The sequence below is a fragment of the Babylonia areolata genome, chromosome 33 (genome assembly GCF_041734735.1).
Source record: "Babylonia areolata isolate BAREFJ2019XMU chromosome 33, ASM4173473v1, whole genome shotgun sequence".
NCBI lineage: Eukaryota > Metazoa > Mollusca > Gastropoda > Neogastropoda > Buccinidae > Babylonia > Babylonia areolata.
Genome location: NC_134908.1, coordinates 20,438,504 through 20,450,913, shown reverse-complemented (window position 1 = coordinate 20,450,913; position 12,410 = coordinate 20,438,504). Strand labels below are relative to the sequence as shown.

Below are 12,410 nucleotides of genomic sequence, written 5' to 3'. Positions count from 1 at the left end.
TGTGATAGTAATAACATCAATAACAGCAACAATGATAATGCTATTAGCGGTAGTTATAGTAACAGTAATAACAATAACATCAAGAGCAGCAATAATAATAATAATGATAATAATGATAACAGTAATAAGAATAACATCAACAGCAGTAATAATAATGATAATAATGATAACAGTAATAAGAATAACATCAACAGCAGCAGTAATGATAATAATGATAATAATGATAACAGTAATAAGAATAACATCAACAGCAGCAGTAATAATAATGATAATAATGATAACAGTAATAAGAATAAAATCAACAGCAGCAGTAATAATAATGATAATAATGATAACAGTAATAAGAATAACATCAACAGCAGTGGTAATAATGATAATAATGATAACAGTAATAAGAATAACATCAACAGCAGTGGTAATAATGATAATAATGATAACTGTAATAAGAATAACAGCAACAGCAGCAATAATAATGATGATAATGATAATAATGATAACAGTAATAAGAATAACATCAAGAGCAGCAATAATAATAATAATGATAACAGTAATTAGAATAACAGCAACAGCAGCAATAATAATAATAATAATGATAATAATGATAACAGTAATAAGAATAACATCAACAGCAGTGGTAATAATGATAATAATGATAACTGTAATAAGAATAACAGCAACAGCAGTGGTAATAATGATAATAATGATAACTGTAATAAGAATAACAGCAACAGCAGCAATAATAATGATGATAATGATAATAATGATAACAGTAATAAGAATAACATCAAGAGCAGCAATAATAATAATAATGATAACAGTAATTAGAATAACAGCAACAGCAGCAATAATAATAATAATAATGATAATAATGATAACAGTAATAAGAATAACATCAACAGCAGCAATAATAATAATAATGATAACAGTAATTAGAATACCATCAACAGCAGCAATAACAATAATGATAATGATAATAATGATAACAGTAATTAGAATAACAGCAACAGCAGCAATAATAATAATAATAATGATAATAATGATAACAGTAATAAGAATAACATCAACAGCAGTGGTAATAATGATAATAATTATAACAGTGATAAGAACAACATCAACAACAGCAGTAATGATAATGATAATAATGATAACAGTAATAAGAATAACATCAACAGCAGCAATAATGATAATGATGATAATGATAACAGTAATTAGAATAACAGCAACAGCAGCAATAATGATAATGATGATAATGATAACAGTAATAAGAATAACAGCAATAATAAAAACAACAACAACGATAATACTAACGCTAATCATCATTTTTGTGGCCCTGAGTCAGGAGATGAAGTGTGAACATCATCAACAGCAATAATAATAATAATAATAATAAAGAAATTAATAAAAGGCCATGAGATGAAATGATGAACTTCTTCTTCTTCTGCGTTCACTCATATGCACGGGCTTTTACGTGTATGACCGTTTTTACCCTGCCATGTAGGCAGCCATACTCCGTTTTCGGGGGTGTGCATGCTGAGTATGTTCTTGTTTCCATAACCCACCGAACGCTGACATGGATTACAGGATCTTTAACGTGCGTATTTGATCTTCTGCTTGCCGTATACACACAAAGGGGGTTCAGGCACTAGGCAGGTTTGCACATATGTTGACCTGGGAGATCGTAAAAATCTCCACCCTTTACCCACCAGGCGCCGTCACCGTGATTCGAACCCGGGACCCTCAGATTGACAGTCCAACGCTTTAACCACTCGGCTGTTGCGCCCGTCGAAATGATTAACAAATAGTAAAGAATGGTAACTCTCTCCATACACAAGGCACACAACTTAAAGTCAGTGCTGCTTACGCTTACCGATTCAGCTAGCACACAAGTAAATAAAAGGTACATTGGAACAAACCCAGACACTTCCTCCAGAAAGGAAGTTTAAGTTGCGTACCTTTTGTATGGAGAGAGTTACCACTCTTTACTATTTGTTAATCAGTTGATCTCATGGCATTATTGTTTATTAATTTCTCGTTGTAAAACCACCGAAGCAACCATGTGTTTGTTCTGTATTGTCCATGTGTTCTTTGTGGCTTGTTAAGGATTAAAGAGGCTATGCCAGTCTTTGAATACAAGCTAATTTGTGTTTGCACATTTCTTCTGTCTTTGCTGCTGTGTGTGCACATGTCAAACGATCGGTATAAGGACAGGTCCGGTGCTTCCTTTTCAGAGGAAGTGTCTAGGTTTGTTCCAGAGTACCTTTTATTTACCTGTGTGCGAGCTGAATCGGTAGTGTAAGCAGCTATGACTTGAAGTTGTGTATGAAGAGAGCTATCACTCTTTACTATGTGTTATTAATTATAATAATAATGTGGAGTGATGGCCAAGAGGTAACGCGTCCACCAAGGAAGTGAGAGAATCTGAGCACGCTGGTTGGAATCACGGCTCAGCCGTTGATATTTTCTCCCCCTCCACTAGACCTTGAGTGGTGGTCTGGACACTAGTCATTCTGATGAGACGATAAACCGAGGTCCCGTGTGCAGCATGCACTTAGCGCACGTAAAAGAACCCATGGCAACAAAAGGGTTGTTTCTGTAGAAAAGCTCCACTTCGATAGGAAAATCAAATAAAACTGCGTGCAGGGAAAAAAAAAAGGTGGCTCTGTTGTATAGCGACGCGCTCTCCCTGGGGAGAGCGGCCCGAATTTCACTAGAAATAACAAATGATAGTTATAACAATGATTAATAACGGCAACAATACTCACGGCTGATCCTCCTCACCTGTGTGACCCAGGAGACAGAGGGGGTGTGTGTGACGGCCTACGGACCCGCGGACGACTTCCCAGCATTCTTTGCCCCCCGCAGCGGCCACAAGGCTCCACACAGCGTGCAGACACCGGAGGCTGCGGCAGACATTGTTGGTGGGTCGTGTGATGCGTTTGCCGTTGTGATTGTATGGGGTTGGGTTGTGTTGTGTTGGGTAGGGTTGGGTTGGGTTGGGTTATATGGTATTGTATTGCTTTGCACCATATTTTATTTTATTGTGTTGTGTTGTGTGTGTGTTGTATAGAATGGTATGGTATGGTATTGTATTGTATTGTGTTGTATTTAATTGTGTTGTGTTGTATAGTATGGTATGGTATGATGTGGAATGGTATGGTTTTGCACCGTATTGTATTGTATTGTATTTTATTGTGTTGTGTTTTATGGTATGGAATGGTATTGTGTATGTGTGGTATGGTATTGTATGGTATGGTATTTTATGGTATGTATGGTATGGCTTGGTATTGTATGGCATTGTATGGTATGCATGGTATGGTATGGTATGGTATGGTGTGGTGTGGTATGCTATGGCATGGTATGGTATATATGGTATGGTATGGTATGGCATTGTATGGTATGCATGGTATGGTATGGCATTGTATGGTATGGCATGGTATGGTATGGCATGGTATGGTATGGCATTGTATGGTATGGCATTGTATGGTATGCATGGTATGGTATGGCATGGTATGGTATGGCATTGTATGGTATGGCATTGTATGGTATGCATGGTATGGTATGGCATGGTATGGTATGGCATTGTATGGTATGCATGGTATGGTATGGCATTGTATGGTATGCATGGTATACATGGTTTGGTACTGGATCATAGGCTGTGACAGATGTTGTTTGTGTGTGGTAGGATGTGTGCACAAAGATATGGGATTGGATTGTGTTGTGTTGCGTTGTGTTGGATTGGATTGGATTGGATTGAGTTGGATTGTATTGTGTTGGATTGGATTGGATTGAGTTGGATTGTATTGTGTTGTGTTGTTTTGTGTTGGATTGGATTGGATTGTATTGAGTTGGACTGTGTTGTGTTGTGTTGTGTTGGATTGGATTGAGTTGTGTTGTGTTGTGTTGTGTTGGATTGGATTGAGTTGTGTTGTGTTGTGTTGGATTGCGTTGTGTTGTGTTGGATTGGATTGAGTTGTGTTGTGTTGTGTTGAATTGGATTGAGTTGGATTGTATTGTGTTGTGTTGTGTTGGATTGTATCGGATTGGATTGTGTGTGTGTTTTACTGTATTGTGTAGTACTGTGTTGTGTTGTATTTTATTGTATGTGTTATGTTGTATTGTATTGTATTGTATTGTATTGTATTGTATTGTGTTGTTGTGTTTGACTGTACTGTGTTGTGTTGTATTCTATTGTGTTGTGTTGTATTTTATTGTATTGTATTGTGTTGTTGTGTTTTATTGTACTGTGTTGCGTTGTATTGTATTGTGTTGTATTCTATTTGTATTGGGTTGTGTTGTGTTATATTGTGTTGTGTTGTATTGGATTATGTTGTGTTATATTGTGTTGTATTTGATTGGGTTGAATTGTATTGTATTGTGTTGTGTTATATTGTGTTGTGTTGTTTTGGATTGTGTTGGATTGCATTGGGTTGTGTTGTGTTGTGTTCTGTTGTATTGTATTGTGTTGTGTTGTATCTGATTGTATGGTATTGTATTATGTTTTATTGTATTGTGTTGTGTTGTATTTGTGTTGTAGTCTATTGTATTAGGTTGGGTTGTGTTGCATTGTATTGTGTGTTGCATTGAATGCTATTGTATTGTATGGCATTGTATGGGAGGAAGGTGGCAGAATGGTGAAGACACTTATCTGCCAGTACACTGTCCCATGAGGGTTTGGGTTCGATTCTCGCTCGTGCCCATTCCTTCCGAGTTTGACCGTTAAAAAACCCCAAAAAACTGAGCGCTAGCGTCTAAACATGGCCGTCGCTTCATTCTGTCATCAGACGCCTGTCTGTCAGCGCAGCTGGACAGCGGAATGCTCTTTGCTGTGCCCATTCCTGAAGAGTTCGCTGCGTCAGGGGAGACAATTGACGCTGCTATTCAAGCGGCGGTGGAAGAGGCCAGGTAGGAAAGAGTCTTGGTTAGCCGGTTTGGTTTTAGTTTAATTGGTCAGGGGAGACGATGAAATAATAATAATAATAATAATGGTATTTATATAGCGCTGGATCTTGTGCAGAGATAAATCAAAGCGCTTTCGCACCAGTCATTCACACCAGCATGCATAACTCTAAAACTGGAGAAACTAAAGACAAGGAAGGGCAGGCAAGGGAGACTATTTTGGGAAGAGGTGGGGTTTTAAGTCCAGACTTGAAAGAGCTGAGTGTGGAGACTTGACGAAGCAAAAGAGGAAGTTCATTCCAATCGCAAGGTCCAGAAACAGAGAAAGAACGGTGGCCAACAGTCGAGTGTTTGAATCTGGGTACGCGTAAACAGAGTGGATCCGAAGCCGATTGTAGTGAGCGACTGAGATGGAGTGTAGAGGTGAAGGCAGCCGCAGAGATAGGAAGGGGCAGTTTTGTGAATGCATCTATAACATAGAGTGCTGATCTTGTACTTTATTCGGTGTGAGACAGGGAGCCAGTGGAGATGTTGCAAAAGAGGAGTGATGTACTCAGATTTTTTCTTTCTGAGGACTGCTATTTGAGAGGTGGTGAAAGAGGCAGGGTAGGGGGAGAGTTTTGGTTGGCCGGTTTGAATGTGTTGGTTAACTCTCTCCATACGAATGGCGAAAGAGACGATGTTAACAGCGTTTCTCCCCAATTACCACCATCAAAATATTGCAAGCGGAAGGCTCTTATACTGAAGAGGTGAATGTTGACAAAGAATACCACAATTCTGACGACGGAAGCTAAAGGTTGGATCATTGAGACACCCACTGGACATCTGAGGGGTCTGTGTAGAGGAGAAGAGAGGACTGGCCGTACTGAGTGAGTTAAGTTTAGTTGTTCAGGGGAGACAATGAAACACTGCAGTGAATGAATTCTCTGCCAACCGGTGTTACTACAAAATCCAGCTCACTGAAAACCCGACTCCATTGCCTTCTTCTTTTTGGATACTTTTTATTGACTCACTTGTGTAAACAAAGTGAGTCTATGTTTTAACCCAGTGTTCGGTTGTCTGTGTGTGTGTGTGTGTGTGTCCGTGTGTCTGTGTGTCTGTGGTAAACTTTAACATTGCCATTTTCTCTGCAAATACTTTGTCAGCTGACACCAAATTTGGCATAAAAATAGGAAAAATTCAGTTCTTTCCAGTCATCTTGTTTAAAACAATATTGCACCTCTGGGATGGGCACAAAAAAATAAAAAAAGAAGCCTAATTATATGCAAACTGCATTCACTGTTATATTTATATTTTTTGTATTCTCTAAACTTGGCACTTTGACCTCTTATTCTGACACAACAAGAAGAGCAGTCATTATTATCATTTTTTGTTCAAATAGGAACTTCTTTTGATAAGCATGGAATTTTTATTTTATTTTGCAAACGTTTTGGTGCAGTTAGTAAAAAAAAGTTTACTCTGTAATTAATGCTAGGGGACTTAATTTATCACAAGTGAGTCTTGAAGGCCTTGCCTCTCTTGTTTAGCAAAAAGAAGCAGTGCCCAACAAATGATATGTAACTGCACTATTGTTTCATGATAACTTGACATCATTAATTAGTTAAAAGAAGAATTCTGTCTACTAATATTAGAAAACACTCACCATATGTTAACTTGGTAACAATGGGGCAGTTGTAGCTCTATGATGTCTCCTGTGAACTATGTCATTTGACTGTAAATTTTTTTGTATTCTCTAAACTTGGCACTTTGATCTGATATTCTGACCCAACAACAAGAGCAGTCATTATTATCATTTTCTGTTCAAACAGGAACTTCTTTTGCTGAGCATGGAAGTTTTATTTATTTTGCAAACGTTTTGGTGCAGGTAGTAAAAAAGGGAAATTACTCTGTAATTAATGCTAGGGGACTTAATTCGAATCTGGTTAGGACTTTTTTTTTCTTTTTTTTTTTAACGCGAAGCTTTATAATAACAAATACAGAACACATTTTAACGATTAGATTTTTTTTTTTTTTTAAGTGTATCACAAGTGAGTCTTGAAGGCCTTGCCTCTCTTGTTTTTTGTTGATGTATTTCAGTGATTGGCAGTTTTAGTTCTTTAACTGGTTTATTTTTTTTGTTGGTGTACTTCAGTATTATTGCTATTTTGTTGTTGTTGGTTGTTCACTAGTTTCTTTGTTTATTCATTACATATACATATGCATTATTTATTTATTTTCATTTTTTCTAAGTTCACTTAACAGTCTGAGTTTTTTCATTTATGTGGTTCCTTAATTTATTGATTTGGGTGTTTTTCTTAATAAAGATAATTATTTGTTTCATATTTTTTTTCTTGGTGGTATATTTGTTGTTATTTATTTCCTAGTGTGTTTGTTTATCCATTTTATGCAACGGAAATTTTTTTCTTAAAATTATAAACTTATTTAACATTCTGAGTGGGTTTTTTTTTCTTTTCTGTTTTTCTTCTTCTCCCATCCTTCAGTTATCGATTTGTTCATTTGTTCCTTTTGTATGAACTGCTTCATGATCAGATGAGGAACGAAAGACGTTATCGTCACATAATTATAACGATTATGTTTTCCCTGTTCAGGAGGTCAGGTGTGAAAGGTCGCGAGGTCACGCCATTCATCCTGCGACGCGTGAACGAACTGACAGAGGGGGCGTCTCTGGAAGCCAGTATCCTCCCCTTGTTTTTCTTCTTCTTCTTGTTGTTGTTGTTATCAATAAGAGCAAATAAATGTAAAATATGCAGACACACATTCACACATACACACACACGTATGCACAACAGATATATGCACCAAATGCGTAGTTTCACAGATATGAAAGCAACAATCAAATGCACGTAAACGTACATGAGCCCCAACATGTTGTCTTTAAAAAAAAAAAATTATTTATTTATTTTATTCTGTTTTATTTTATTTATTTATTTATTTACTTATTTATTTATCTATTTATTTTTATTTTTATTTTTGTACGCTTATAGTTGACTTCATTAAGTTTCTGCACCTTATAAATATTATTATTAGTCGTAGTTGTTCTTTTTTTATGTATTTATCTATTATGTATTTATTTATTTACATATTTCTTTTTATTTTATTTTATTCTATTTTATATATATATATATATATATATATATTATTTTATTTTATTTTTTTTCCCTCAAGGCCTGACTAAGCACGTTGGGTTACGCTGCTGGTCAGGCATCTGCTTGGCAGATGTGGTGTAGCGTATATGGATTTTTCCGAACGCAGTGACGTCTCCTTGAGCTACTGAAACTGAAACTGTTATTATCAGTATCATTCTTACTATTATTATTATTATTACTATTCTTAGTAGTAGTGGTAGTAGTAGTAGAAAGATAAAGTATAAGTGGAGTGATGGCCAAGAGGTAAGGCGTCCGCCTAGGAAGCGAGAGAATCTAAGCGTGCTGGTTCGAATCACGGCACAGCCCCCGAAATTTTCTCCCCCTCCACTAGACCTTGAGTGGTGGTCAGGACGCTAGTCATTCGGATGAGACGATAAACCGAGGTCCCGTGTGCAGCATGCACTTAGCGCACGTAAAAGAACCCACAGCAACAAAAGGATTGTTCCTGGCAAAATTTTGTAGAAAAATCCACTTTGATAGGAAAAACAAATAAAACTGCACACAGGAAAAAATACAAAAAAAAAATGGGTGGCGCTGTAGTGTAGCAACGCGCTCTCCCTGGGGAGAGCCACCCGAATTTCACACAGAGAAATCTGTTGTGATAAAAAGAAACACAAATACAAATACAAATAAGAGTAGAAGTAGCGGTATCATATCCTTGACTGTGTGTCAGACGTAGCGTTGATCAAAAGCAACGCCCGGGTGGCGGCCTGACATAGCGGTGGCGCTGTCAAAGAAACGAAGGAACGCTCAACGGGAGAAGAGCTCTGGTGGAGAGCCATCGTCTTTCTCTTTTTCTTCTTCCTCCAGGGATGTTTGTTCTCCAAGTGGGGGCAAAGGTCACACATCATCGTCGTCGTCATCGTCGTCGTCATCGTCGATGGTGTCTGGTTCAGGCAGTTCTTTTGGAAAGCCGGTAAGTTTGTGTGTGTGTGGAGGAGGGGTGGGGTGAGGATTGTGGAGGTGGTGGGGGTGGGTTGGGGGTAGGGGGTGGGGGGGGGGGCTAGTATGGGTATGGTGTGTTGGGTGGGTGGGTGTGGGGGTTTGTAGTGTGTGTTTGTGTTGTGTGTGGAGGTGTGTGTGTGGGGGATGGGGGCGGGGGGGGGGGGGGGGGGGGGTACGAGCATGCATGTGTGCATGTGAAAGAGAGAGAGAGAGAGTGTGAGAGAGAGAGAATAACGGAGCGAGAGAGAGAGAGAGAGAGAGAAGGCATGCATGTGAGTGTGTAATGTTTATTCTTGTTTGCACGTAAGTTTTTTGTTTTTTTGTTTTTGCTTTATGCTTGGTAAAGGTGCTTTAAAATGGGTCAGATAGGCTATTCCTTGTTTTTTTTATTTTATTTTTTTTTTTATAAGGGATTTGATGAAGAAAGCATACTCGATACTGTTTTTTTTCAGACAAGTGTTAACGCATCATGTTATGTGCTTACAGAGTGAGATTTCATGTATCATTTATCACGTATGTACAAATACTTGCTTACCCACACACGCAACACACATGCACCCCCATGGTTTGTGCGGAAACACAGACACACGTGCGCAAACACACACAAATGATGAGATTTAAGAGACGCACACGTGCATAATGAGACTGGGAATTTTCACAGGCATTGACAAATGCATGCATGCATGCACACAGAGTCACATGCATGTGCACACACACACACACACACACACACACACACACACACACACACACACACACACACACACATTCATATTCAAAATTCGAATAACACAGGACATATTCCCAGTCAGGTGATGCTAACAGATGATGAATATATACAAACAAAATTGGGAAAATTTGTTTATGAATGCTGCTGCAATTTACTGCATTAACTGATTGATTAATTGTGTGTTTTTCATTCGTTCATTCATTTACCATTGCACTTGTGTCTTATAAACCTTACGGTTTCATGACAAAATCTAATCTATTCTATTCTATTCTATTCACACACACACACAATTGTCTAATATCACTGATAGTGAAAAGACACTAAACTAAAGAATGAACGAACACACACACACACACACACACACACTTTATTTATTTATTTATTTTATTTTATTTTTTATTTTTGACACTGCTGAACATGAAAATTAATGTTTATTTCTCATATTTGTTGTTGCTTTGTTTTCAAACTGCAGAAGATGATTCTTGGTTGGCCCCCCCCCCCCTCCCCGCCCCCCCACACCCCTCCCCCCCCTGCCCACCCTTTCTTTTTTACTGTGGATTTTTTTGTTTGTTGTGTTTTTTGATAATGCAGAAGAAGACACGATTTTTTTGTTTATCTCCCTTTGTCATTGTTGGTGTTTCGTTTTGTTCTTGTTTTGGGAACTGCAGAAAATGAAAAGATGATTTTTTTTTTTGGTTGATTTTTTTGGGGGGGTTGTATTTTTTGTCATTTTTTTTGTTTTTTCTTTCTCTTTCTCCTCTCCAGTGTTCAACGTGGAAATGGTAAGATACTAACAAGTTGGGTGCTTTGAGGAGTGTGTTGGTTTTCACACAGTGATTGCAGTTTTTTGTGTGTTTTTTTGTGTGTTTTTCTTTTTTCGGTTTGTTGCCCTAATATTAATGTTGTATTAGAACTGCTGATAAGCTGGTAGATTTTTTTTTTTTACTCCTCTTTATTTATTTATTGGTTTATTTACTTAATTATTTATTTGTGTGTTTGTTTGTTTTATCTATTTATCTATTCTTTTATTTATTTATTTATTTATTTATTTATCTATCCATTTGTTTATTATTTATTTATTTGTTTATTTATTTATTTTATCCATTCATCTGTCTGTTGATTTATTTAATCAATCAACTATTCATTCATTCACTCGTTCAGTCAGTCAGTGAGTCAGTCATTCATTCGTTTGTGTGTTTGTTTGTTTGTTTATTTTCAATTCTTTCTTTCTTTATTCATCACTACCACCTGGTTAGTATTTAGCTTTCCCTTTAGCATTATGTTTTCTCGCATAATTCAAGGGGAGGACATACGCTGGCTTACTCGTATATTCCGAGGGAAAATGGAGGCGCGTACATGTGCTGGCTTACTTGTATACTCCAAGGGGAAAAAATGTTTAGTCATACTTTAGGGTTACTTTGCATATTTCCAAGGAAAAAAACATTTAGTTGCACTTGTTTTCTCGCATAGTTCCTAGCTGAACGTTTAGCCGCACTGGGTGGCTTGCGTGTTGTAATGGAAAATAGTTAGTCGTACAGGCTTCCTTGCACGTTTTGAAGGTGGAAACACGTAGTTGGTTTTTTGGCTTGCACGCAGGGTTTAGAGGGAAAATACATAGTTATACTGGCTTAAGGCCCAACACTCGGCTTATATCACAGATTGACATAAGTTTACATTTGGGCCAACAGCAAAGTGAGAGCTGTATTATCAATGGTTTCTCCAGTCATTGGGAAACCATTTAACAGCTTGGTCTTTTGTGAAGGACTCTCAAACTAGGAGGTAAAATTGCACTGGCTCTTAGTGCTGCAGCCTTGTGGGCTAGTTGGCCTTTGGGAACCATCCCAACACCGACTGTCCTAAAACCCTCTTGGCCGAGAGAGTGGGGATGTAACTTGGGGCAAGACACTCTCCACTATAATCAAATTCTAGCCCAAATAGTCGGAACAGCAGTTGCCTCCTCTGCTGTTCTGATGGTCATAGTCGGACGCGACTGACTATCACACACACACACACATACTGGCTTACATGCAGAGTTTCAAGGGAAAATATGTCGTCATACTGGTTTATTGCGTATATCCGTAGCAAAATGTTTAGTCATACTGGCTTTCTTGTGAATTTCAGGGGGAGGAGGAGGGGGGGCGATGTTTATTTCTGATGGTTCACATACATAGTCCAAGGGAAAATATTTTGTCATGTGTTTGTTTGTGAAGTTACTTATTTATTTATTTTGATGGATATTATTTGTGACGATATTCATTTTTTCTTCCAGAAAAAAAAAAGAAATCATAACCATTGCAGTAGTATTTTTTTGTGTTAATATTCATTTATCTGTTTTGTTTATATTTAGCTGATTTGTTTCTTCAGTCTAAGTCACAGATGAAAAAAAAAAAAATACTTTGTCTGGTTTCTTGGCATATTTTCAAGAGAAAAGGTTTAACCATGGTTGCACATTCACATAGTTCAGGCAGGGAATGTTTCGTCATACATTTGTTAATTGATTGATTAATGTATTCTTTTTTTTCTTTCTTTTTATATATTTGGAGGATATTCATGTGATTCCAGACAGGAAATCCATAACCACTTTGTATTTTCTTTATCTGTTCTGTTTGCTTATCAATATTTCCCGTTAATTTTTTTTTTAATTTATCCGTTTATTCAAGTTGAAGTCATGAACGCCATGACTCATCATTATT

General features: G+C 37.3%; 1 protein-coding gene across 1 annotated transcript in view; it reads left to right on the top strand.

Annotated features, from left to right (window-relative positions):
- Positions 1 to 12,410, top strand: part of LOC143276974 (uncharacterized) — a 45,480-nt gene that overhangs the window by 15,476 nt on the left and 17,594 nt on the right. The window contains 7 exon segments of the mRNA XM_076581669.1: positions 2,792 to 2,918; positions 4,782 to 4,902; positions 7,485 to 7,570; positions 8,716 to 8,753; positions 8,755 to 8,784; positions 8,787 to 8,958; positions 10,483 to 10,499. Of these exon segments, the coding sequence (XP_076437784.1) occupies positions 2,792 to 2,918; positions 4,782 to 4,902; positions 7,485 to 7,570; positions 8,716 to 8,753; positions 8,755 to 8,784; positions 8,787 to 8,958; positions 10,483 to 10,499 (591 nt within the window).